General features: G+C 45.7%; 1 protein-coding gene across 3 annotated transcripts; it reads left to right on the top strand.

The window, feature by feature from the left end:
- Nucleotides 1–460: 460 nt before the first annotated feature.
- On the top strand, nucleotides 461–27,608 carry SLC18A1 (solute carrier family 18 member A1). 3 transcript variants are annotated; one of them, XM_053269777.1, is made up of 16 exons: nucleotides 461–582; nucleotides 2,825–3,004; nucleotides 6,511–6,874; nucleotides 7,248–7,306; nucleotides 8,390–8,473; nucleotides 8,665–8,757; nucleotides 10,124–10,213; nucleotides 10,383–10,426; nucleotides 11,968–12,028; nucleotides 14,047–14,142; nucleotides 18,658–18,736; nucleotides 19,660–19,711; nucleotides 20,685–20,748; nucleotides 21,767–21,886; nucleotides 23,250–23,383; nucleotides 26,199–27,608. In XM_053269777.1, the coding sequence occupies exons 2-16, from the start codon at nucleotides 2,887–2,889 to the stop codon at nucleotides 26,310–26,312; spliced, it is 1,572 nt and encodes a 523-aa protein (XP_053125752.1). In that variant the 5' UTR covers nucleotides 461–582; nucleotides 2,825–2,886; the 3' UTR covers nucleotides 26,313–27,608. The 3 variants fall into 3 exon arrangements, with proteins under 3 accessions (XP_053125752.1, XP_053125753.1, XP_053125754.1); XM_053269778.1 differs by lacking the exon at nucleotides 8,390–8,473; XM_053269779.1 differs by lacking the exon at nucleotides 21,767–21,886.

Genomic DNA, 27,608 nt, shown 5'->3' with positions numbered 1-27,608 from the left:
AGTCGTGTGAATGGCCTTACTGATTTATCGAATCCCCCCCTTCCAGCTATCAAAGCTAGTGGCTGCCACCACGTCTTGTGGCATCAAATTCCATAAATTAATTACGTGTTGTGTAAAGAAGCACGTTCTTTTGTCTCCTCTAAAATTACTGAATCGACCTAGAGGAAGAAGCCTGTATGTATCCCATGATTCTAAAGGGGTGATGGAGTCCATCAAAGTCATATGGCCGCCTCTGATTCTCTGGGTGCTGGTGTTGCTCACCTTCCCTGAGCTCTGACAACAGTACATGCATTTGAGAGATCAAATCCTGATAAAGGGCTATGATTTCAGGTGCCTCAGTGCTGCAGGCAATCTCTGCATCCCTTGTTAGTCCACACCCCACTTTTCTGCCTCTGACGCAAATGGAGCTGCCGGGCTGAATGGAGCATATTTGAACTTCCAATTACATCTTCTTAAACAAGGCATCCTCATATCCTTTGCAGATAAAAAGGCTATAATAAATTCACTAGGAGCGGCATTTGCCAAGCACTGTACCACCACCAACTCCAGAGAAGCAAACGGACTGTGATGCACTCAACAATGGTAAGGACCCTCGTTTCTTAATGCTGAGCAACGAGTTGGAGACTGTCTCAGAGGGCTTGGATTTCATTTCCAATTTTATCTGCATTTCCAGAACTAGAAAGCTAGATATATAAGGGGAGGGAGAGAGAGAGAGAGAGAGAGAGAGAGAGAGAGAGAGAGAGAGAGAGAGAGAGAGAGAGAGAGAGACTACAATCCTAAGGCTGCATTCACACAATCACAAGAATCCTGGTTAAAAAGTTAATCAGAATTAGTGAGCCCTGTGAAACTGATCCAGGGCAATCCTAGTCAAACTGCTCCAATTAGTCAGTATTTAACCAGGATACTGTTCATGTGATTGTGTGAGCACAGACTAAACTAGTAAGTAAGTCTTCTTAAATTCACTGAGACTTGTTGCCATACAAGGTAATTTATCTAACTGATTTTACCGGTCAAAACTATTTATCAGATACTTTTATAATGCCGTTTGGTTGCTATAACATTGGAGCAAAATGTGGGGTTGTTGTATAAGTCTTTTGGATAATAGATTAAAAAATAACCAGTGTCTGGGTAACAGAGATTCTGCGGTATTTGGGGATTATGACAATGCCAAAAGAAGCAGGATATTATGAACCAGGGGTGGTGGGGTGGGGGAGAGACATTCAAAAATGGTTTTCTAGTTTATTAGAAAATACAAAGTGAGCTATGTAAGGTAGAGCTTGTGATTTTTTTCTCCCTCAAAAACTTTTGAGACAAAGAAGAGTTTTTAGGGGTGCAGCCCTCCCTGCCGCCGACAACTCCCCAGTACCTTTTCCCCCATCTCCTCTCCAGCCCCTGCTACTACAGTACTTCTGGGTTTTAGCCAAGCCTTTTCCCCACCTCCCTGATTCCAGGCGATCAGGAATCACATAGGGAATGCACCAGGCTACACAACTTTGGTCCTCCATCTGTTGGACTACAGCTTCTATCCTCCCTGATGATTGGCCATTGTGGCTGGGGATGATGGGAGTTGTAGTCCAACAACAGCTGGAGGGCTGAAGTTGTGCAGCTCTGCAATCGGGCTATGTAGTCAATCAGATCTGCCTATGATGATATTGTTGAGGGTGAATGAAGCTGATGGCTCCCCTCAACTGGTATAGAGAGGGGAGGGGGGAGTCCCCATTGGAGAGTCAACAGTGGGGACTTTTCCTGTCCTACTGTGTGGTGGTTTCATTGCAGCAGCAAGACAGGGTGTCTTACACCCTGATATGCATCCCTTGTAGATGTCATCCATCCGTATTACGTTACTTTCAATGAGGTGTGCATACAAATCAATACACATTTTGAATGCCCTTTGATACCCAGCTAGTTTCCTCCCCCATCAGTGGGCTCCATCAGTGGGGGGAGAGCCCTGCTGGTAAGGGGGAGGTTCATTTTGGGGATCAACATGTTTGTAGACCTGACTCGTCGCTTTGACTCAGCTCTAATAGAGAGCTGAAGATGTGGGGCGTGGGAGTGAGAACTAGACATAGTAAGAGTATCACCTATAAAGGCATTCTGTGCATTTGTAAAACATATAAAGTATACTGGAGCATGTGACAATCAAAATAATTAGGTGTGATTTGAGGATAAGCATACAAAAAAGTATGATCTGGTTTATCTTTCTAGCCCCAGTACTGTCATCTCCACTTCAGTTCCTTTTAGAATGGAAACCAGTCATCTAAGGCTCAAGTTCTGTCCACGCTTACTTTGGAGTAAGCACACAATAAACCTTTCCAAGCAGACTTGCATAGTATTAGCAGTGTCCTCTGCTAACTGAGCAAAGAGGCACATTTTAAGAGTGATGATTCTCTTTACTGAGCAGGGGGAGAGCAACTGGCCCTATCCATCCCCAGCACAGCATCCCTCCAGTGGCTGTTGCCGGTGTCTGTCTTATGTTTCTTTTTAGACTGTGAATCCCTTGGGGACAAGGAGCCATCTTTATTTGTTTTTCTCTTTGTAAACCGTTTTGGGAACTTCTGTTGAAAAGCAGTATATAAATATCTGTTGTTGTTGTTGTTGTTGTTGTTGTTAGGATTGGGATGCATGTGCTTTTAAAAAGCACCTTCTTTGTATCATGCTCATGCCTTTGTAAATAAAAAGTTTCCCCCCTTAATCAAAAATAAAGAATGGTAGACCCTCACCATGCTTCTATGAAAGCCTGATCGGAACCCTGAAAACTAATGTAAGTAGCTTTTTGAAGGTGGAACATCTGAATAGAGATTTTGCTACCGTCTTTCTCTTACAGGTTATAGGCAGAATAAAGTCCTAGGAAGCAGGTGAAGGCTGAAATATTTGCTCCATCCAAGGATGTCAAGACCCAAAGAGAGTAGCTCCTGGTTCCAAAAGAAAAGGGAATCCCGGAAACTGGTGCTACTGGTGGTATTTGTTGCCCTGCTGGTGGACAATATGCTATTGACAGTTGTGGGTATGTCACGAATATGTAAAGTTGCCTTACAGTGAGTCAGACCACCTGGCCTAGACAGAGTTTTCTGTTCCAGTGCTTTTCAACCAGTGGAATCAGTACCACTGGTGGTCCTTCACAGTATGGCAAGTGGTATTTGGCCCTCACCACCAAGACTGTATAGCCACCAAATGGCACAGCGGGGAAATGACTTGACTAGCAAGCCAGAGGTTGCTGGTTTGAATCCCCACTGGTATGTTTCCCAGACTATGAGAAACACCTGTACTGGGCAAAAGCGATATAGTTAGATGCTGAAAGGCATCATCTCATACTGCGCGGGAGGAGGCAATGGGAAACCCCTTCTGTATACTACCAAAGACAACCACAAGGCTCTGTGGTTGCCAGGAGTCGACATTGACTTGATGGCACACTTTACCTTACCAAGACTGTATCAGGGACAGGGCCAAGAGGAGGGTCTGTGATGAAGACCAGAAGACCATGGCAGCTTCATACAGACAAATGTCATCTAACAGGTACCATGGTCCCAAACTTTGTAGACTCTGAAGATTAAAACCAGCACTTTGAATCTGGCCTGAAGCAAACTGGCAACCCGCAAAGCTCTGCCTGGTCTGACCCCACTGGAAGTGGAGATAGCTGAGTGATACCCAAATTGGATTACTGCATTGCTTTCTGCGTTGCTGCCTTTGAAGAATGTTCTGAAGTTTCAGTGGGTTCACAGTGCTGCCACGTGGATGCTTATGGGTGTAGAATCCAAGAGGAAGAGTTGTGGTATGCAAGGACAAGGCAGTGGAGTGGAATCAGGAATATTAAATCGTTTAGTGAAATAGATTTTGTGTACGGAGAAGCAAGTGCAGACTGCTTTTCCAGGCTCTTGCTGCTGGCTCTTTGTTAGCCCCGCCTCACCTCCAGGACTGGAATACAAGTAACTAAAGCCCCATTCAACAGCTGGCCTGGATCAAGGAATGGATTAACCAAAATCAACACAATGGGTACTAGCTGCTATGCAAGCTTTGTACCTATCCTGTGACAGCTTTGCTGGATGCCAGTTTGCTTCAGGCCAGATTCAAAGTGCTGGTTTTAATCTTCAAAATCTGCAAGGCTTGGGACCACGGTACCTGTTGGACCACATTCGTCCATATGAATTTGCCATAGTCTAGTTTAGTTTAGTTTATTACTATCAAAGATCAGCAAATACAAGTTAAAACTTTACAGAAAAATACAGATAAAAAGAATACATAAAATAGCAGTGGTAATAATCAGAAGGAGAACAAATCCCATTTACATATAAAAATAGCCACGGTCTTCAGATCTCCATCACAGGCTCTCCTCTTGGCCCTGTCCCCGATACAGTCTTGCTGGTGAGGAACAGGGGCAGGGCCTTTTCAGTAGTAGCCCCCATCTTTGGAATGCCCTCCCAGAGGTGCTTCATCAATCTTCCTCCTTGATGAGTGGATGCTTATGGGTGTAGAACAGTTGTGTTATGCAAGGACAAGGCAAGAAAAAGAAAAGAAAATTCTCCTTTTTAAAAGAAGCATTTTACTATTGGTTTTAACTGGGCTTCCAGTTTTAGTCCTGTCTGCCATTTTATCTTGCTGTTGGTTTTTTTAATGCTTGTTTTACTCTTATTCATTGCTTGTTTTATTGTGTTTCTATTGTAAACTGTCCTGAGCAGCAGTGTGCTGGAATGGCGGGCTGGAAATAGTTTAGATAAATAAATATTAAAGTAATTTAACGCAGTCTTAAAAAAACAAGTATATAAATAGTATGATATGGATGTCTTGCTTCCAACCGGGAAGAGGACTGCTATGTTCTCTGAAGCTTCTAAACACTCTTCAAGGGCAACCTGATACAGAGTGAGGCTCTCCACACAACCCAAAACTGGGTAGGACAAATATCCTACCCAGGTTTGGGAGCTGTGCATGCTCCCAGTTTTGGTTGTGTGGGAGCAAACAACTAGATAGGAGGAGGGAGAACTGATGGTGTGGGAGACAGGAACTGAGCAGGGCAGATTTTCCTCCTACCTTGGTCAAATGCTGGGTATGAAAACTGGGTAGGATGGCACTGTCCTACCCAACTCCTGCCTCCCACACCATCAGTTCTCTCTCTTCCTACCTAGTTGTTTGCTCCCACACAACTGAAACCTGGGAGCACGCACAGCTCCCACACCTGGGTAGGCCACTGGTCCTACCCAGTTTTCAGTTGTGTGAATCGCATCAGCGTGTTGTCTAAATGTGAATTATTGTTGCTGGTTTGTTCCTAGGGAATGAATGGTATTTCCCGAGAGATCCAGTAATGCTGGGGTTCCCAACCTGTGGTACTCCAGATGTTGCTGAACTACAACTCCCATCATCCCCAGCTACAATGTATTATGGCTGGAGGTGATAGGAATTGTAGTTCAGCAATATCTGGAGAACCACAGGATGGGAACCCTTGCAATAGTAGATACAATGGAACAGCAGTGAGAACACAGGCTTTGAGCTACCTCCGGGAAAAGTGTCTGGAGCCAGCGGTCCTGCAAAGGGAAGTTGACCTATTGTTACTTCTTTCATTTTTGGTTTGTAGCTCATGCTCTAAACTCCTAGTGTGGGAAGCCAGCAAAGAGCCAGCAAAGAAACAAAGAAAAAAGCAGCTTCCTGTTTTCTGCAGGCTCATTTTGCAACTTCTGCCATATGGGCTGCATTTGGTGTCCTTGTTGTCTGGAGTGTGGACAGGGGCATGCAAGGTGTAGAAATCCAAGGGAAAGAGTTGTGGTCTGCAAGGACAAGGCAGTGGAGTGGAATCAGGAACATCAATAGTTTAATGAAATAGATGTTATGTACAGAGAGGCAAGTGCAGACTGCTTTTTTAGTGTTCTTGCTGCTGGCTGTTTGTTAGCCCTAGGAATACAAGTAACTACAGTCCCATTCAAAAGCTGGCCTGGATCAAGGAATGGATTAACCGAAAACACCACACAAGGGATCCCTGTTGGACAGAGTCACTGGCACATGGGGAGTGCGGAGGACAAATGGACACTGCAAGCGCATTTGTTTCCCTGCAAACAGCCAGCTATGGGAGAACCTTGCCTTGTGCTCAACCTGAAGCAATTTTATGTGAGCACTGTAGGATGGTCCCCTTAGGGGATGGGGCCACTGTAGGAAGAGCACCTTCATGCTTGCATGCAGAAGGTTCCAAGGTCCCTCCCTGGCAGCATCTCCAAGATCGGGCTGAGAAAGACTCCTGCCTGCAACCTTGGAGAAGCCGCTGCCAGACTGTGTAGACCAGTGATTCTCAAACTTGGGTCCTCAGGTGTTATTGAACTTCAACTCCCATAATCCCCAACCAAAGGCCACTGAGGCTGGGGATTATGGGAGTTGAAGTCCAATAACACCTGAGGACCCAAGTTTGAGAATACTTGGTGTAGACAATACTGAGCTAAATGGACTTATGGTCTGACTTGATAGAAGGCAGCTTCCTATGTTCCTGTGAATGCAAGCTGTGCAAATATAACTTCCTGATTATTTTCTTTTCAGTGCCAATCATCCCTTCTTTCCTCTTTCACACTTACCAAACCCACAGCCACCCCGCTCTTCATGCTGCTGTTCCAACAATCCCTGGGGTCTCCTCCTCTGCCCCCTACACCCCAGTGTTCTCTTACTATGATAACACCACGGTGATCATCTCAGACTATGCTGCTGATGGTGCAGTAGAAAATGCAAGCAAGACCGGAAGGAGGAATGAATCTCATCTCCCTGTAACTGCTTTGCCACCAAGTAATAGTTGCACTGATGGAAAGGACTTTTTGTCTCACGAGAATGTGCGAGTCGGACTGCTATTTGCCTCCAAGGCCTTGATGCAGATCCTAGCCAACCCCATTGTGGGACCCCTAACCAACAGGTATGCCAGCATTTTCACAGGACACCCTGCTAAAGAAATCTTAATCAACCACTCAAATTTTAGTTGACTGTGAATTATTTGTATAGTCTCATATATTTTGCTGGATTTACAAATGAGATTTACAACCACAATTTGTATCTTGGTCTTTCAGCTGGGCATTGGATTGGGGAGGGATGCATGCAGGCAGAAATCCAGTAGGTGCAGCTTCCCCATCACTTGCTAGAGATGCTCCTGATGAATTTCTCCCTGGTGCATGTCTACAAGGCACAGTGCTTCCCCAGCATGTCAAAACAAAGTGGGTTTGAAATGAGCTCCTCAAGGCTCTGTGCTTGACAGTGAACATCAAACCACAGATTTTCTTCCCTCCCTATAGGATAGGATACCATATTCCAATGTTTTTCGGATTTGTCATCATGTTCCTCTCCACACTCAGTGAGTATTGTACCTTACAATTGTGCTTCAGATTTCTTATGCACTCAGTTTTATGTGATCTTAAGGGTAGTGATGTGAATGTCTGGTTGGAGAACCAGAAATGAATTAATAATTAATAATAATTAATAATTATGATAATGCACCTTGGGCATCAATAAAATTACAACGTATCAACTACAGAAGGCCACTCCACACTACTCTTGGGACACTTGTACAAGTGTACAGTATGCACAGGTATAGTTATACACATGTTACGATGAATGCAGGTACAACAGTACACTTCCTATCATTGGAAGGGCTGTACTCAGGTTCACTTTTAAAATGAACGCATGTACAGTCATTCACACAAAAACATGTACCTGTGTACTGACATCTGAATGTGGGCCCAACTTAATGAGGCTGTTCACACAACCGAAAACTGGATAGAACAAGTGTCCTACCCAGATTTGGGAGCTCCCAATTCTTGGTTGTGTGGGAGCAAACAACTAGGGAGGAGGAGAAAGAACTGATTGTGTGGGAGAGAGGAACCGGGCAGGACAGCTTTTCCTCCCACCTTGGTCAAATGCTGGGTATGAAAGCTGGGTAGGATTGTGCTGCCCTCCCCACCTCCTGTCTCCCAAACAATCGGTTCTCCCTCCTCCTACCTACTTGTGTGTTCCCACACAACTGAAAATTGGGAGCACACACATTTGTCCTATCCAGTTTTCGTTTGTGTAAACAGCCTCAATGCATGAATATGGCTTTTGATTGCTTTAAAAGGAGACCAGACAGATCGGTGGAGGGGAGGTCTATCAAAGACCGAATCCCCAAGCAAGAGCCATTGCAGCTGGGGATTCTGGGAGTTGTAGTCAACAACCCCTGGGAATCCCTTTTAGAGGGAACAGTGTATGGGATCCCTGTGTTCAGAGGCGTCTGCCACACTTAATACTGGTTGTTGGGTGGGCAGCTGCAGGAAAAGGCTATTGCCTTTGTATCCTTCCTGCAGACGCTTCCTGGAGGCTTCGGGTGGGCCACGCCGGGGGTGGTCTTGTGACCTCTTCCAGCAGGGCTCTTCTTATCGTCTTGTCTTTCTCTCTCCCTTAGTGTTTGCTTTCTCTAGTACCTACACCTTGCTCTTCATGGCTCGAGCACTTCAAGGCATTGGCTCTTCTTGTTCGTCTGTCGCAGGTAAACATCTTGGTGGCTTTCCTGGCACTGCCGGAGAACCTGAGCACCTTCTGGGGGCACCAACATGTGCTACTCTGGCTCCTTACACTGAATGCGCAGACCCAAGCAAAGGGCATTTTCATTGTGGATGCAGCTCCTGCAAACCAGAATGGTGCTGAAATCTGACATTGTTTTGCTCCTTTTGTCCACAGGTCTGGGGATGCTGGCAAGTGTGTACACCGATGACAACGAGAGGGGAAATGCTATGGGCATAGCATTAGGGGGCCTGGCTTTGGGGGTGCTTGGTGAGTAGATCTTGTCTTGCAGCGAGTAGGCTGAAATGAGCCTGAACTAGGACCGGGGAGACCCGAGTTCAAATCCCCATTCAGCCATGAAACTAGCTGGGTGGCTCTGGGCTAGTCACTTCTCTCTCAGCCTAGCCTACTTCACAGGGTTGTTGTGAGGAGAAACTCAAGTATGTATGTCTTTTTCTGCCACAGCCTTTCAATTTCAATTTGTAGATCTTTGTATTTTGTGACTTTTTCTATTTCTTTTTCTTCTCTTCTGCTATCCCCTGGTATTGCTATCTATCTATCTATCTATCTATCTATCTATCTATCTATCTATCTATCACAAACCGCTTTAGGAACTTTTGTTGGAAAATTGTATATAACTATTCATTGTATTTATATTCATCAGTAGCCCTTGCTGGGCCACAAGAATTGCTTGTATCCCTATTTTCATCTGCGAAATCTTGTGGGGTACAGTTTGGCTCATCTGCTTTGGTAATCTGGATAATGTGCTCTGCTTCCTGATGCTTTTTGACTACAATTCCCTGCATTCCCAGCATTTTTACTATAATTCCCAGCAGCCATCATTTATTGTGGCTGGGAAGCTGGGAGTTGTAGTAAAAAAACAGCTGGAGGGCCAACTTTGCCCAACCCCGTTGTAGTCAGAACTATATGCCACACCTCCCACACTGCTTGGCCACGCCCTCTCCATATTTTCAGGCATGTCCCTGTTTGAAAGTACAAATCTTAGTGCAGTCATCCCTTGCCAACTGCTAGGGTTCCGTTTCGGCAAAATGTCACCATTGGCAAATCCATGGTTGATGAGGCATTAAAATTTATGGGAAACAGGGGGTTGCGGGAACCATGGCTGCAAAAAGACGTAAAAACAAAGGGAAAAATAGGGGGGAAATGGCTAAAAATCACCAAACATCCCGCAAAATTGCCAAGAAGGATGAGCAGATCGGACCTCTGGAAATGTTTGGGAACCCCCCCCCCCAATCACTCAAAGGCATTTTAAATTGTCAAGGGTCAGCAAGGTTAGCAAGGGTCACAGGCCAAAAGGAATGAGCAGAGCGAACCTCTGACCACCCCCCCCATCACAAAAAAACTTCACCAACCGTGGATACTTGGGTCGTGGTTGATAAGACCTGTCCCAATTTCCCATTCTCATATACTCAAAACCGCAGTTGGCAAAACCGCAGTTGGCAAGGGATCTGTACCAGTCTCTGAGTGTGCAAGCCCAAAGTTAACAGCAGGCATTATTCCACTGCATTGGATGACTGTTATGATGGCGCCTTGATACTGCTTCTCTATGACATTTTCTCTTTTAATTCCTGCTGCTTTTCACACGACCTGCACTGGCAATTTTTCTCCCCTGCAGTTGGTGCTCCCTTTGGAAGTGTGATGTACGAATTTGTTGGAAAGTCATCTCCCTTTCTGATCTTGGCATTCTTAGCCTTGTTGGATGGAGGTGAGTGAGGCAAGGACGGCTGATACAGAGATTCCGAGCTCCAAATGGGAGATCTGAGCTGTGAAGCAGTAACTTCTGTACCCAGAAACAGAGGGCAAGTGAAGGGTCCTTAATAGCAAGCAAAAATGATATTTCAAGAAAGAAGTCAATAATGGTATTTCTACTTTAGCTTTACAGCTTTGCATCCTGCAACCGTCAAAGATTTCGGCAGAGGTAGGTTACAACAATAACCATGTATAACTTAAAGGTAAAGTGTGCCGTCGAGTTGGTGTCGACCCGTCTTGACCACAGAACCATGTGGTTTTCTTTGGTAGAATACAGGAGAGGTTTACCATACCGCACAGTATGAGATTATGCCTTTCAGCATCTTCCTACATCGTTGCTGCCCGATATAAGTGATATATAACTTACTCTCTTGAAAAGTTGGTGTCGTATAGAAGGTTCTCAGACTTGGGACTCCAGATGTTGTTAGACTTCAGCTCCCATAATTCCCAGCCACAGACCACTGCAGCTGGGGATTATGGGAGTCGAAATCCAACAACAGCTGGGGGCTCAAGTTAGAGAACCCTAAATGGTGTTAGCTCTGGGATATTATATAGCTTGGGGAGAGTGTAAAAAAAATGGGTTAACAATGATATCACAGAAAATGCATAGCTTGCACAAAACAATTTTTAATTTTTATATCTGTGCTGGTTCAAAATTGAGACCCCTGCAAGGCAATACCAATTAATAATAATAATAATAATAATAATAAACAATAGAGTAGCAGCATAAATCCTAGGACCTGAGGAGAAAGAAATTAAACTGTGCCCCTAACTAATACCTGTTGCAGCAATTTCCTGCATTGAGGAGTGGGTGGACTAGAAGACCTTCAAGGCCCCTTCCACCTCTAAAATTCTGTGATTCTATGAAAAATAGAAGTGAACAGCTGTGAAAAATGGGGACAACTGAATCTCTTGTGGCAGGGAGTTCCAAAGTCCACCACGGAGAAGACCCTCTTCTTCATGCACCCACTATTGTATCCCTGCTGGGGCAGAATGTGGAGGAGAGCCTCCTCGGATGTTCAAAACACACGTTCATATGGGAGGAGGCGGTCCCTGAGATAGTCTGCTCCCTCACTATGTAGGGCTTCAAAGGTCAAAACCACCACTTTGTAATGCTCCTGGAAATGGACTGAAAACCAACAAAGATCATATATTAGTGTCATATGCTGAGAAACGTGTCATTAACGTAAGCTGCTGCCTTTGGCACTAATGGATATTTCCAGGTACTTTTCAAAGGCAAACATTGCACTACAGTGGTCTGATCTAGATTCAGCCAAAGCATGTGCCTTTGCCTCTGAACATGTGCAAAGTGCCTTTTCCTCACTCAGGAACAACTGCAGGGAATCCCCATTCATCTAAGCAGGGCTTTGGGGTCAGCAAGTAAGTTCAGCATGACTGAGTGGTACCCAGTATCTGAGCATCTCCATCTGTCTTCATGGAGTTCCTTGCCGGCCTGTGCTGCAGAGATCAAAGGGCTGTAATAGGCTTCCTCTTCCCACATTGTTGCTTGGAAGAGCTCAGCATCCTCATCTAAAAAGGGAACACAGTGATTGCAGTTGACAGGCTAGGACAGAAGTGGGCAAACGTGGCCCTCTAGGCTGTTGCCGAACTACAACTCCCATGTTCCCCAGCCCCAATTTATTGTGTGCAGCACCTGTCTGCATCTGTCATCTGTCCTCAGCACCTCTGCCTTTTCTCTGTGCCTTCCAGACTACCAAAGGGACTCCTCTATCCACCTTGCTGTGGGACCCCTACATTCTGATTGCAGCAGGTAGGTGCTATGATGCGCCCACGGATATTTTGTCTTGAAGTTATGGCTATTTACCAGTAGAATTTACCTTGCATGGAGCTGAAACTGGTGAGAAAATCTATTTTTAAAGTTTAGATGATTTCCCCCTAACATTAGTCAAGGGGAAAAACATTCACAAATATTCTTGCTTTGAAAGAAATTAAGGAATTCAAAGCTCTATCTGATAACCAGGGACAGTTGGGACATATGAAATTAAAAAAAAATTTTTTTTTTTAAATTTACTTTTAAAAGCATTGCGGGGGAGAGGGGATGAGGAAATTGACTATACTAGAGGTTTCTCCGCCGCATCAAGAGAAAAAAGGTGTTTTGTGCCAAGAGGCAGATGTCAAATATAAATATAAAAAAGCCGCAGGTTAAGCAACAGGTCTGCGAGAAACAAAACGTTAAGCAACAACAAAAGGAACAAACACCATAACGTTTGAATGTTTTATTTACTGAGATTGTTTTGATATGTTTTATGAATTTTAACTGTTATGTTTTAACTTTGTACACCTCCTAGAGATGTCTATATCAGGAGGTATAGAAATATGATAGATGAATGGATGGATGAATAATGTTGTTTGTTGAGCCTTCTGTGCAATTGCATCTGGGGAAGGCCTGTAGTGTAGTGGCAGAACATCAGACGGTCCCAGCATGCAGAAGGTCCCAGGTTCGATCCCGGCCATCTCCTGGTAGAACTGGGAAAGACTCCCCGCTGAAACCCTGGAGAGCAGCAGCCGGTCAGTGTAGACAATACTGAACAAGATGGACTAATGGTCTGACTCAGTATAAGGCAGCTTCCTCTGTCTTTGACCATATTCATATCGGTATCCTTTCCCTCCCTCTTCTTGCATTAGATTGTAGGATAATACCTGTGATCAAAAGCTGGGCAGGGGGGATAGGTTCACTCCCGATCAGTGCGAAGTCTTAAATCATGGGAAGAGGATGGGAGAGTGATTGTGTGCAAGACGGGAACAGTGTAGGGCAGGTGCGCCCTACCCAGAGGATCTTCCCAGCAATTTACACAGAGGAAATAGAGGAAAAACAGCTCCCACTTCACCCATGATCACTCTCCTGTCCTCCTACCTGGCTTTTAGAGTTCACATGACAGCCGACTGGGAGCATGCCCGGCTCCCTTACCCTGGCTGGGTGCCCCTCCTACCTAGATTTTGATCATGTGAACTAGCTTTGTAAATTTTTAAGGGCAGGGATGTTATTCTATAAATGCCATGTACACTGAATACGGGTATGCACAAAGTGGCTGGCCTGGTTTGGTTTGAGTCCGAACAGGACCTGAACAGGACCAAGCCAGTTTGGTTTTGCCCTCCATCGAACCCCACTGGGTTTGGTTTGGTTTGGGGGTGGGCGGGTTGTGGGTCAATTTTTTTCTTTTTTCATCTTAGTACTTACCCTCTCTGGGGGGCTACACCGAGGCTGTGGGGTGGTGGTGGTGGTGGTGGTCCACGGAGGTTCCCCTCCTCCGCCGGACTTCCTTGTGGCAAAAATCACACAGTTCAGGTGTTCTTTGGTCCTTTCCAGGCCTTCCCCCCTCATGGTGGCCATTTTGGAGGCCCCCGCACATACACAATGGGCCCATGCATGGCCTGGCCCATTGCACATGTGTGGCAGCCTCCAAAATGCCACTGCGATGGGGGAAAGCCCCAGAAAGCCCCAAAGAACACCCAAACTGGGTGATTTCTGCCACAAGGAAGGCTGGTGGGGGAGGGGAACCTCCACAGATGCTCTCCGTGGCCTTGGAGAAGCCCCTCAGAGGGGGTAAGTGCTAATTTCTCCCCCCTAAAATTGACTCACAAACATCCCAAAGGGCTGGGGGGGTTTTCAATCTGGGGTCGGACTGAACAGGGGGTGGTTCAGTTTGACCCCCAACTGTCGAACGGAACCAGTTTGATGTTGAAACTGTGTTCAACAGCAAACGTGTTTGTACATCCCTAACACTGAAAAGTAACAGCACAGAATAATTCTTTCTTCTCTCCCCACAGGGTCCATCTGCTTTGCTAACATGGGGGTCGCTATGCTAGAAGCCACCTTGCCCATTTGGATGATGCAAACCATGTGTTCCCCAGAGTGGCAACTGGGTTGGTTCCTTTTCATACTTTTCCTAGTTAAGATTGAAGGAATGGATGAATTTGTATGTACTGACGGCATTTATATACTGTGCTTGTATTATATATCTCTGTGCATGCGTGGCGGCTATGTCTGTGCTGGTGTCACACAGCGGGAGTGCCTCTGGTGTGCGAAGATAACTGGGAGGAGCGCCATCAATTCAGGAAGTGGTGGCGAGTGGAGGAGGAGCAGGTATGCACCTGCTCTCCTCTGTTACGAATCAGGCTTCGAATCGCGACTTGTGCACATCCCTACTTTTCGGTTGTGTGTAGGAGATGGAAAGTGTGATCTCTAAGGAGTAGGGCAGTTTTTCTTTCTACCTGAAGCTGGGGATGGAATCTGGGTAAGGCGAACTTGTCCAACCAGCTGGCACTTGACAGATGATGATTCTCTCCTCCTACCTTGATTTTTACTTGCAGACAACTGAAAATTGGGACATGCACAGCAACCAAAGCTGGGCAGGATCCTTGTCCTACCCGGTTAACAGCCATGTGAACAGGTCTGTTGTTTGACCCTTAGGAGGCAGAATCTCCTAGGATTCCTATTCCTAGCGGGGTGTGTGTGTGTGTGTGCAGGAATGGGATGGGACGTGCCACTTTGGTACCTACAGTGCAACTGCTCTGATCCATGTCACACTCCTGCGGCACACAAAACAAAACTCCCTACACCAGAGTCACTTTCAAGTAGGAAATGACATGACTTTCCAAGCAGGAAATAATAGTTCATCATATGAAATGACCACACCTGTATTTTGCTGTATGTAAATGTTGTAGCATCAATGTGTGTGTGTGTTGGAGATCCATATCACAAATGCAACAGTTGGGCAGGGAAGGTTTTTATTTTTAAAAAGCCATGATATTCAAGATAAAAACATATTGGGCCGCATGGATTTTGCAGAGAGCCTTCTGGTTTTTTGGGGTTTTTTTGGGGGGGAAAGCCATTTTCAGAGCCATAGAGAGGGCAACTCGGTACACGGCAATTACTTGTTGCCTAAGATACCAGATAATAAGATGGAATTGTCTACTTTTGCTGCAACCGTCCCCCAAATCCAATTTGTGGCCTTTGAGGATGCTTTCAGCTGCATTTACTGCCCAAACTGAATGACTACCTAAGTTCAGCAGAGCCAATGAGCAGCTAATCAAATTAACAACCATTCAGCCTGGAGGACACCTCAGTCAGATAAGGGCCTTTGGGGAGGTGAGCTGTCAGTCTTTTTGCTGCCTTCTGTTTTCCTCTAATGATCACAACCAGAAGAGCAAAAATGGGATTGCTGATCCACTGTGCTGATCCTGATCTGTGTAGCATGGGAAGAAGGGAGAAGCCTCTTCACTGAGAGGTTTAGGATAAAATCCATTCGTGGCAAGGATCTCTCTCACTCTTTGACTTCCTCACTGAAAATATCAACGCAGTGTGTCAAGCACTGACAGATTTTCTTTGGGTTTAGGAGCCAGACCCCAAATTTAGGAGCCAACAGTGGGCAATTGACAAAATGACCGCATTTAGTGATGGACATTGTGGAGGGGCAGATTAACGGGCTTCTCTTTACCCCCTTTACATGTAACATACTTAGAACTGAAACAGGGCTTCCTGGGACAAAATAATATCTCTGAGGCACCATGGTTAAATTTCTAGGCACCATGGCTCTCTGGCACCTGGGATTATTTAAGCCCTGGTGTGTGTAACCTTTCCCTATTTCTGGCAGAGTCCACACTCTGGAGGTCTTTTTACATCTTCATTTTCTACAACCCTTTCAGTTTTATGGTCCCACCAATTTTTGGCTGCAGGTAGCTTGTATTTTTTTGCAGATGTTCCAGTGTATCATCCTTGCTACCTCGTCATGCTTTTGTTTGCAGTTAGTCTGTGCGATCTTTTTGCAACAGCTGATTAGGTGGTCCACGGTTTCATCTGCTTCTTTACAGAGGTGGCACTTGCTGTTTGTTGTTGATTTTTTTGACTTTCTACTTTTCTATTCATTATTATTACTATCATTACTATTATTTTATTAGTCCCAGTGGGGATCCTGTAGAGAGTGTGGTGGAGTCAGAAAGGGCGGGGGGAGGACAAGGAGAAAATGGGGTTGTTGCTGAATAAACCTTTAGTTTAATCTACATACAATTTCTTTGTGTGCTCAGGGAAAGCAGCTATAAAACATGCAGACTTTCCCAGAGAACCTGCAAGATAAATGAAAGGGATGGAGAGAGGAAATTAAACACAAATCATTGAGTTTCAGTCAGGAAGCTGTGTAATATTCAGGCAAACAGAGCTACATGCAATACATTTATGGTCTGTAGGAGAGTAAATTAATGATAAGCAACTGCCAGCCAATAATAATGGGGCAAATATTTGAATTATCACAGCAGAGCATATTGTCTTCCTGTTGGTTCAGTGTGAGGGGGGGAATGGGGGAGGGGAGGAGGGATTGGATAGGGTTTCATCTGAAAGAGAGTACAAAAGGTCCTTTCCATGGAACCTGTTTTGATGGACAAGGCTCAGCTATGGGAAATATGAAGGCAAAAGAAAGGAGGAGAATGTCTGAGCCAAGATGCTGATAATATTCCGAGGAGATCAGGGCTGCTAATCCTCCAGGATTGATTTGGAGTCTCCAGGAATTGTCATAAGTTTCCAGCAGTCCTGGAGATTTTAAGAGCTTGATTTTAATATTCAATGTTATACATTTCCCCCGCTGTAGTACCGCAGGATGAAGGGAGAGGAAGTCCCGCCCCCCACTGTGTCACTCACCTACATGCCATGCCACTCACGTTTACAGCAGGGCTTGTCTGAAGAGGAAAGAGCCCTACCCATGATGGCGGGCTCTCCCGTGATTACGAGACTGGATCGATCCAGTCTTGCAATGACGTGAGCACCCGCCATCACACTATTGGCATTTCCCTCTTCAGACAAGTCCCACTGTAAGCATGTGCTGAGGGCATGCAGGTGAGTGATGCAGCGGGGGTGGGACTTCCTCTTCCTTCATCCTGCTGTACATGGCTCGGTTGGTTGGTGGTTGTGCCATCGAGTCGGTGTCAACTCCTGGCGCCCACAGACCCCTGTGGTTGTCTTTGGTAGAATACAGAAGGGGTTTACCATTGCCTCCTCCCGCACAGTCTGAGATTATGCCTTTCAGCATCTTTCTATATTGCTCCTCCCTGATATAGGAGTTCCCCATATTCTAGGAAACACACCAGCGGGGAGATTCGAACCAACAGCCTCCTGCTCTCTAGGCAGTTTGCTTCCCCGCTGCGCCATTAGGTGGCTCTGTATGCGGCAAACTTATAGCATTTCATTCAGGGTGGACAACCCTAAAGGAGATCAGGATCAGATCATCTCATGTTATCATCATAGCAACTCTATGAGAAAAGTCAGGGCAAGAGTCTTCAACTTTTCAGACCCAGGATCCGTCTTTAACCCCAGCCTGCAACATGGGATCTGGGTTGTGAATGTCTAAGTCCTGTTATGTTTTGGGTTAATCCATTCCTTGATCCAGGCCAGCCTTTGAATGTGGCTTTGTATTCCAGTGCTGGAGTAGAGGCGGGGCTAATAAACAGCCAGCAGCAAGAGCACTGAAAAGCACTCTGCATTTGCCTCTCTGTACATAATATTGATGTCCTTAAACTGTTAGGAACATAGGAAGATGCGTTCTACTGAGTCAGACCAACGGTCAGGGGCATAGCGAGGGGAGAGGGGCCTGTGTTCACCCCTCTCCCCGGCACCCCCTCAGAGTGAGGGAGATGATGAAGAAAATAGGGAAGGGTGGAGCTGGGGGGGGGCCCTCAGGAGCTGGGCCCCCCAGGTTCTTTGAACCCATTTGCTCAGTTATAGCTACACGCCTGCCAATGATCTAGCTAGTTCAGTATTATCCTCATAGACTGGTAGCAGCTTCGCCAAGGTTGCAGGCAGGAGTCCCTCTGAGCCCTATCTTGGAGATGCTGCCAGGGAGGGAACTTGGAACATTCTGCATGCAAGCACAGAGATGCTTTTTCCAAAGCTGCCTCATCCCCTAAGGCAGGGCTGCACTACTTCAGTTACAGATGTTGGACCACAACTCCCATCATCCATGACTATTGGCCACATGGGTGGGGAGGATGAGAGTTGTAGTCCAACAGCAGCTGCTGGGGCAGAGTCGTGCAGCCTGCCCTAAAGGGAATATCTTACAGTGCTCACCCATGTAGTCTCCCGATCAAATGCAAAGCAGGGTGGACCCTGCTTAGCAAAGGGGACCATTCATGCTTGCTACAAGACCACTTCTGATGAGATGCTTGCTTACCAAAAGGCCACTCTGTCTCCAGCAGCAGCTGCAGAGCCTCAAGCTGGCCACCCGGCTTCTATGGTCGCTTGCCAGTGTTGGGGGCAGGACTTTGTATACATGGCTGCCTTTATGTTTGTATATGTGTGACAGGCCTTTAAACTGAGACAGCGAAAAGAGCTCTGCTTCCTTCTCAGAGACCCTGCCTGCTTTCATTTCAAGATGATGCTTCTCTGTTTTGCAGGGGTCGCTTTTCTGCCTGCCAGCGTGTCTTACCTGATTGGCACCAACCTCTTTGGGATCCTGGCTAACAAAATGGGGAGGTAAGTTTTTGACTCTGACAGTCTTGTGAGCTGCCTTTACAGCTATTGAGGGGTCCTTTGGGTGTGCCTTCTTCAATTCAGGTGAGCTTTATTTATTTCATTTATTTATTACACTTATATCCCGCTCTTCCTCCGAGGAGCTCAGAGCGGTGTCCGTGGTTATTTTTATCCTCACAACAACCCTGTGAGGTAGGTTAGGCTGAGAGGTACACGACTGGCCCAGAGTCACCCAGTGAGTTTCATGGTTGATTGGGGATTTGAACTCGGGTCTTCCTGGTCCTAGTCCAACAATCTAACCACTATGCTATGCTGGCTCTTCCAAACCAGGATCAGATTCAGACCTATTAAGCTTCAGCAAGGCTGCTGCATCATATATCTTTAGAACAGAGGTCGGCAACCTTGGCCCTCCAGCTGTTATTGAACTAGAACTCCCATCATGCCCAGCCACAATTTATTGGGGATGGGTGTGATGGGAAATGTAGTTAAACAATGGTTGGCGTGCCAAGGTTGCCTACCCTTTCTTTAGCACATGCCCTACGTTGTCTGCTTCATGCCTATCTCAAATTGCTCTGCCATCCGGAGAAGAGAGCTGGTCTGGTGGTAGCAAGCACGACTTGTCCCCTTAGCTAAGCAGGGTCTGCCCTGGTTGCTTGTGAATGGGAGACTTGATGTGTGAGCACTGTCAGATATTCCCCTTAGAGGATGGAGCCACTCTGGGAAGAACATCTAGGTTCCAAATTCCCTCCCTGGCAGCATCTCCACGATAGGGCTGAGAGAGATTCCTGCCTGCAACCTTGGAGACGCCGCTGCCAGTCTGCGTAGATAATACTGAGCTAGATGGACCAAGGGTCTGTCTCAGTATATGGCAGCTTCCTATGTTCCTATCTTATACAGTTTTGTTCCTAATTGCCTTTTCTTTACAGGTGGCTTTGTTCACTGACTGGGATGGTGGTAGTAGGGATTAGTCTCTTCTGTGTGAGTATGATGAACCAACCATGCATTCCGAGAACCATGCACAGAAAGCTCAGTGGTGGCTGATGGATGATGCAGAGAGCCACAATGCCATTTTAACTTCTGCCAGTTGTGTTGGAACAGAAATCTCAGAAGAGAATTTGGTGGTAACAGCCTGAGTGTCCTATGAGGACTTCCTATAGATCCTAAGAGAAATTCATCCCCCCCAAAGTAGCAATGGACTCAGATCTGCAGCACATTGGGGGGAAATTTGCTGTAGAGGGGTTGAGATAAAAAGCTAGGTGGATTTACAGGAAATATCTATTGCATCATTTAATCAATGTCCCATCTGCTGCTTGGATGGTCATGTTGGGTGAAAAGTAGGGTGACCAATCCTCTGGGATTGGCCTAGAGTTTACAGGAATTGGCATGAATCCCTAGCTGACTTTTGAAAGCAATTCTGGAGATTTGAATGATACGTTATTATGAAAAATATTGAGTGGGGGGTAGGGTGGGGGGAAGGCTCCAGGAATAAGTTCAGTCAACCTGGGAATTTCCAGAAGGAGAAATACTCTGCAGTTTTTACCACTTCTCCATGAGGCATTCAGATGACTTCATTGGCCAGCCACATAATTTCGTAGTGCCATCTGCTGGTCATTTGCTGCCATTACTTTGGGTAGTTTCAAAAGACTCAGTCCTCATGACAGATTGGCAGTGAATGGACAGCAGATGGCACTGCAAAATTGTGCAATGGCCAATGATAGAACACCCTGTGGAGAAGTAGTAAGAACTTCCATTTTCTAACTGAGTATTTCTCTTTCTGGAAACACCACGAGAGAGATGGGTTTTTCCATCTCATAACTAAGTGTTGCATTAGTATATCCAGTATAGCCGTTGTGTTAACGCTGTAGAGAAGATGAGAGAGAATGTTTTGTTTTGTTTAGATTTTATTTCTTTCTCATGGCCTTATCCCCCTTTCCTTCCTTTTGCCCTACAGATCCCTCTAGCTCAAAATATCTATGGACTTATTGGACCCAACAGTGGGGTCGGTTTTGCTCTTGGTAAGATTTTTTAATGAACTTAGTAAGATCTTAAAGTGAGCAAAAACCTAAAACATATTCAAAGACAGCAGAACTGCTACAGAAAGCAGGCAGCGGTGAGCCCATGATTGAACTTACAGAATACCCAGCTAGCATGTAAAAGAGAAAAGTTCTAAGGTAGCCTTCTCTTGCTAGTTTTTTATTTGCATGGAGTTTCTGATTCAGGCTAAAGCACTCAAACATACAGTCCTCAGAGGGAAAACCTCAAACATAGAGGTTCATTTGGTTCATACGTCACATTGGTTCATACGTCACATGGAACCTTGGTTTATTTCATGTAACCTAGGTTGCTTTTATCATCTTACACCCTGGCAGTGGCTGCATTCAGCCGTAACACAAAACCGAAGGTGACGGGGCCTCCGGTTTCAATTTCTGTACGTCTGAATGCAGGCAACCACAGTTTTGGCCAAAAATTGATCCATGGTTTCCCTCCCCAGACTCTGATTTGTACCTTCAGTTTGTAGTGAGTTTTGCCACCTGTACTTCCGGTTCTGCGGTGCCAGCATTACGTCTAAACGTGGCACCGCAGTCTTGCTGTCTTGCAGCTGGAGTTGACGGAGGAAGTTGCTCCTTTGCTCCGGTTGCTACTGGCTGCTGGAGCTGTCCTTCAATCAAGAAGGAAGCCCAGCCAGCCAGATTCCCCTCCTCTTTGCAGTCTCGTTTACCTGCAGAGATGGAGCTCTGTGACGTCTGAATTCAGACGGGAGAGTGGGGCTGGGGGAGGGGGGAGCATAACCATGATCAATGTTAACCCGGTGTTAATCAATGTTAATCCCAGTTTAGCACTGGGATCTGTGTGGATACCAACAGTTTCCCCCGGCTTGGCTGCTCGTGAGAACAGCCTGCAAGTGAGTTAAATATAAAGACTGGCATTGTTGAATGGTTTGACAACAACATGGTTTGAGGAGGGACAGCCCCCCATGCTCTTCCTTGGCGATCTTATTTCTCAGTGCACTTTTTTGTTCTGCTCTGAGGATAGGCATGGTGGATTCCTCAATGATGCCTATCATGGGATACTTGGTGGATCTCCGGCACAACTCTGTCTACGGCAGCATCTATGCCATTGCTGATGTGGCCTTCTGCATGGGCTTTGCTATCGGTATGGATTTACACTCACACTCCATTGTTCCTTCATCTATTTGCTGCACCTGTGTGCTGTTAATCCCCCTTTCTTCAGTGTTTAGCATTTTTTAAAAAAAATGGAAATGTTTTTTGATACAAGCAACATAGAGAAGATGAAATATATTTTCTTTTATGGACTGGAAATCAGCTGTTGAGGTTGTAATGAGCAGACTCGCAGTGTGTGGTCCAGCATTTTGCAGACAGAAATAGGGACACACTTGCAGCACTTTTTATTCTCCTGCTAAGGACCACTGCCCAAGTGTTGTATTCAATTGGATACCCTTCAAAGTTTTACCGAGGAAAATAGGGACATACTCATATAGAGCTGGTCTTGTGGTAGCAAGCATGACTTGTCCCCTTAGCTAAGCAGGGTCCACCCTGGTTGCATATGAATGGGAGACTAGAAGTGTGAGCACTGGAAGAGATTCCCCTCAGGGGATGGAGCCGCTCTGCGAAGAGCATTTGAAGTTCCAAGTTCCCTCCCTGGCAGCATCTCCAAAAGAGGGCTGAAAGAGAATTCTGCCTGCAATCTTGGAGAAGTCGCTGCCAGTCTGTGTAGACAATACTGAGCTAGATGGACCTATGGCCTGACTCAGAATATGGCAGCTTCCTATATTCCTATGTTATAACTAGCCCTATCCACCCCCAGCACAGTACCTCCAGTGACTGTTGCTGGTGTCTATCTTATGATTCTTTTTAGATTGTGATCCCTTTAGGGACAGGGAGCCATCTTATTTGTTTCTTATTTCTCTGTGTAAACCGCCCTGAGCCATTTTTGGAAGGGCGGTATCGAAATTGAATGAATAACAACAACAACAACAACAATAATAGTATTAGACTGCATTGCTGGATCCACACACACCCCCCACACACATGCACCACATATGGGAGGGGGCGTTCCTCCCCCCCCTTCACTCTGCAGTAGTCTTCTACTGATTTAGAACCCAAGATAATATTTTCTCTTTTAGCAGAAGTTATACTTGAAAAACATAAATGCCCCACAAATATGATCAAAGGTTCAAAAGATACCTCTGCAGCTTTGGGATATGAAATGTCATGAAGACGTTGCATGGTGCCTTAATGTGCCTGCATGCCCGCTAGAAACTTATATACTAGAGACAAGATGCGATCCTTCTCACATCACAGATTTAGTTTCTAAGGAACTCGCCTCCCATACCTGTTAGCACTGTATATCATGTCAGCCAGTGCCTGTTAAATGACAAACCATTATTTTAAACAATGAACTGTTTTGAGTTCATTGGCAGAAAGGTGGTATACAAAGGTAGTACACAAACAAGCAAACAGTTCAAGGTGTATTTGACGAGATTTGTCACTTCCAGGTCCCTCTACAGGAGGCATTCTTGTACAAGCCATTGGCTTTCCTTGGCTAATGGCCATAATTGCGGGGATCAATCTTGCCTACGCCCCTCTCTGCTGGTTCCTACGGAGCCCTCCAGCAAAAGAGGAAAAGATGGTAAGCTTGTCTTTGAATGTGTCAACCCACGGAATTTTTCAGACCGCTTCGGTCACAATACAGAGGCTTAACCACACTCCTAGTGTGTGACATTTCAGAACAAAACAGGAAGGAACCATAAGAAGCAGTCTAAAAATGGGGAGGGGTGTAATAGCCACCCAAATATGGCTCCTTCCACAGGAGAGATTTTGATGCCCATGTGCCTAGGGTGGCCATAGTCTGGCTTTTCAAATCCAGGTGCCTAATTTGCATATTATGTAAATTGGCTTGCAAATAATTTTTGAGCAGAATAGGGACTGCACATTTTGTTCCATAACTCCATTTCTACAAGGGCTAGAGCTTAGCTTTTTTTTTTTTTTTTTTTTAAATGAAAGCAGAAATCCGGGTGAATCTGGGTGGGCTAAGCAATCTGGGGGAGATCCTTAAAATCCGGGTGAAACCCGGAATATTGTGTGTGTCCATTGTGGATAGGTGGTGTGTGTGTGTGTGTGTGTGTGTGTGCTGTGTATCTTTCAAGATTGGGCAAGTTGAAAAAGCACATCTGCACACAGTTATTATTTAGTTATCGTAAAAACAAATATTTTGCCAGCTTCCACAAAGCGAACTCATGGTGGCTTACAATACTAAATTAAAATCACAATAATAATTACATTTTAATTACAATGATTAATGCATAGCGATAATAAATGTTAATTAAAAAGTAATATTTAGTGGACCCACCCTTAGTTTATCATTGAAACAATGATGAATGCTGACCTCCCCCAGTTTATTTGTGCTGCTGTATCCATCGTCTGTACCACTTTGGAACTGAGATCAGGACTTACAAGGTGGAAGTTTCCTCTATACCAATTTTTTTTTATTTTTAAAAATAACAGCAACAATAATTAAACAGACAAACATCTGCAACAACAACAATTAATAATTAAACAGACAAACATCTGCCACACAATACACCAGATATAATTGTAGTTGAGAAAAAAGAAAAACAAGTCAAAATAGTCAGCATAGCAATACCAGGGGGTAGCAGAATAGAAGAAAAAGAAATAGAAAAAATAACAAAATACGAAGATCTACAAATTGAAATTGAAAGGCTGTGGCAGAAGAAGATCAAAATAATCCCAGTAGTAATTGGTGCCCTAGGTGCAATTCCAAAAGACCTGGAAGAGCAAATCATCATCATCATCATCATCATCATCATCATCCTCGGGAAGGACTCGATGTCTGGATAAAACAAACTAGTCAATAACACCTGTCTGACTGTGTAATAAAATAAATAAATAAAATCACCCCCACTCTGTAGAAAAGAAGCATGTCAGGAGAAAGGCCTAGCCTACAGCTGATAATTCCATGGGCTTTTCTATGGGCTCTTCTTACTCTCCCATTTATTTATTTATTACATTTGTACACCGCCCCAAACTTTTGTCTCTGGGCGGTTAACAATAGTATAAAACAAGTTAAAATATATACAAAAACTTAAAACAATTTAAAAACAACCATGAATTAAAACCTTGAAATTCCATCTGTGTGTTCAACCTGCCGCAGCTCTCTGCAGCCCTCTGCTCACCCACTGCTGGCCCCCAAAGCCCCCACTCATCACTGCCACTGGTTGCCCCCTCCCACCTGCCATTGGTCTCTGTGGCCGGCATCATCTTGCAGTGGTATAATGGGAGGCGGGTGACAGTGGTGGTGAGCAGCGGCTGTGGAGGCCAGTAGGGACTGGGCAGCAGCAACCAGTGGTTGTGGCAGCCGTGAGCGGGGGAAACGGAATCGCAGCCCACCTGCAGAGCACACGCTCACTCAGTTATGGACCCACCCCGGAGCACGGGGAGGAGGCGGCCGAAATGGTAGTCGCCAGAAGCAGCACTGAGAGGCCTGCCATTTACAACTGTGAAATGTTGGAATGTCCATACAGAGACATTCTGTAGAGCGAGGTAGACCACCGGTGGAGAGTGGTATAGGGAAACTCCCCTGTCTGAGGACACTAGGCGCGTAGATTTCTGCCTCGGTTGTGCAAAGAAAGGGGAACTAGGAGGAAGGGAATGTGGAGTCAGTAAGTCGACTGGGTTGGGTAGAAGCCGAGGGGATCAAGAATCTCCCCCCTTTCCCCTTAAGGCAGAACCAGAGGGCTGGCCTTGGAGACCAGCCTCAGAGGCACAATGCCTCTCAATCCCAGTTGCACAGGAGCAACAGCAGGAGAGAGGGCATGTCCTCCCTTCTTGCCTGTGGGCTTCACAAAGGCGTCTGGTGGGCCACTGTGTGAAACAGGATGCTGGACTAGATGGGCCTCCTTGGGCCTGATCCAGCAGGGCTGTTCTTGTGTTCTTATGACCACAAACCTGCTTCTGGCATTATTGTTCATCAACACTTAAGGCACAGGCAACAGAATCTGGCCCCTGGGTTGTTTCTTAGTGGAGACGCATGAGTCCTTGGATGTTGAACTGCCCTCCTTTACAACCCCAATGGCACCATGTAGTGCTTGTTTGCTCCGGTTTTGTCTCTTTGCACATTCCCTGCTCCAGGAGAACTCTCTTTGTCCTCTCTCTCAATGCCCCTGTGACACCAGTGGGAACAAAACCGGACTCTTCCATCCCTGCTGGCCCCTGGAAGCATTTCCTAGCTCTTCCGATTGACCCCCAGTTCTCTTGAAATCGACCAAGCTCTTCTGTCCTGCTAGTAACAAGAAATCAGGGACCATTTCATGCTCAATAGGAGGATTTTTTTTTGAGGGGACGGGAAGAAGTTCTGGATTATTTGGGACATGTGTCTTTGTGGTGATAATGCCTTTGTTTTTGATTTGCTCTCTCCCCACCTGCAGGCAATTCTGAGCCAGGAGTGCCCCATGCAGACCAAAAGCTACATCGCCCAGAAGACTCTGCGGGAGTTTCCACTCACCGACAGCAGTAATGAAGAAGCTGAGAGTGAGGAATAGAAGGAGACTCCATCAAAGGCCACATTTTGGGGCCACGAAGGCTGGGCCACCACTGCTCTCCAAGGAGGCTTTCTTTGGGAGGGGGATGTACTAAAATGAATGTCGGAGAATAGCCATTGGAATGTACTGGCCATTAGAATTGTCGATGGGCTCTAAAGAGTGGTAGAGTACCTACTGTGTGTGCAGAAAGCTCCAGGTTCAATCCCTGGCATCTCCAGGCCCAGCTGGGAAAGACCTTGGAGAGCTGCTGCCAGTCAGTGTAGACAATACGGAACTAGATGGCCCAGTGGTCTGACTCGTACAAGGTAGCTTCCTATGTCCTGTGTTCCTATGTAATGATCCTTGCTTTAATACATTTCAGCAGCCATTCAGAGAGTAAGTATAGCCATTTGCAAGAAACCAGTGCATTCTCGTGGTCATTCTCTGTCATTCGCTTTAGTTCATATCCTTTAGTGACCTGTGTGGATCACTAAAACCTCTACAGTATTGTGCTGAGAGTCAGGAGCCCTCAATTTGTTCTAGCTTTAGCTCGTTTGCTCCTTCTGTTATGCAAAATCCATTAGTAATCTCTCCACATTTTAGCTACAAAGAAGGAAGATCTTGCCCAAAAACAATTTCCTTTACTGGGCTACCCTTTGGAATGATAAGGCACAGTCTCATAGAAGTGTGCTATTTGGGGTATGGAAAATATTTTTGGGCGGGTTCCAATGACCACCGGCTGGGGAAATTTTGGTAAAATGTTAAGGATGTGAGAGAGAGCATGAACTCCTGGGGGCATGAAGTCTGAACCAGCCCAAATCCGGTTCCTGGGCTCTCTACCTGACATGTTACTGAGATTATCTGACCAGCTTCCAGATCCTGGGTACAGAAGTTGGTCAAACATTGGGTGAAGACTCTCAGCAATCGGACTTGAAGAGTCCCCTCTTCAAGTCCGATTGCCGAGAGTCTTCACCCAACGTTTGACCAACGAGAGTCTTCACCCAACGTTTGACCAACGAGAGTCTTCACCCAACGTTTGACCAACGAGAGTCTTCACCCAACGTTTGACCATCACAATAGCATGGAATGGCTCTCATGTCCCAATACGTTATCAGGATGCTACCAGATGACAGACTGGCCTGCAGTCATCTAACCCATGGTCCAAAAGCACTAGGTGGAGTACCCTTAGAAAGCGTTCTCCTACAGTTCACAGCTTTTTATCTTTCCCAGTGTGGGATGTTCATTTTAATGTCATGGCGTCACTTTTCCCAATAAAGTTAGTGAAAGATCTGTGGCCTGGGCCTTAGTGGCATCGTA

Source organism: Hemicordylus capensis, chromosome 8 (genome assembly GCF_027244095.1).
Source record: "Hemicordylus capensis ecotype Gifberg chromosome 8, rHemCap1.1.pri, whole genome shotgun sequence".
Lineage (NCBI taxonomy): Eukaryota > Metazoa > Chordata > Lepidosauria > Squamata > Cordylidae > Hemicordylus > Hemicordylus capensis.
Note: the sequence above shows the minus strand (reverse complement) of the source record. Positions and strands in the feature narration are given on the sequence as shown.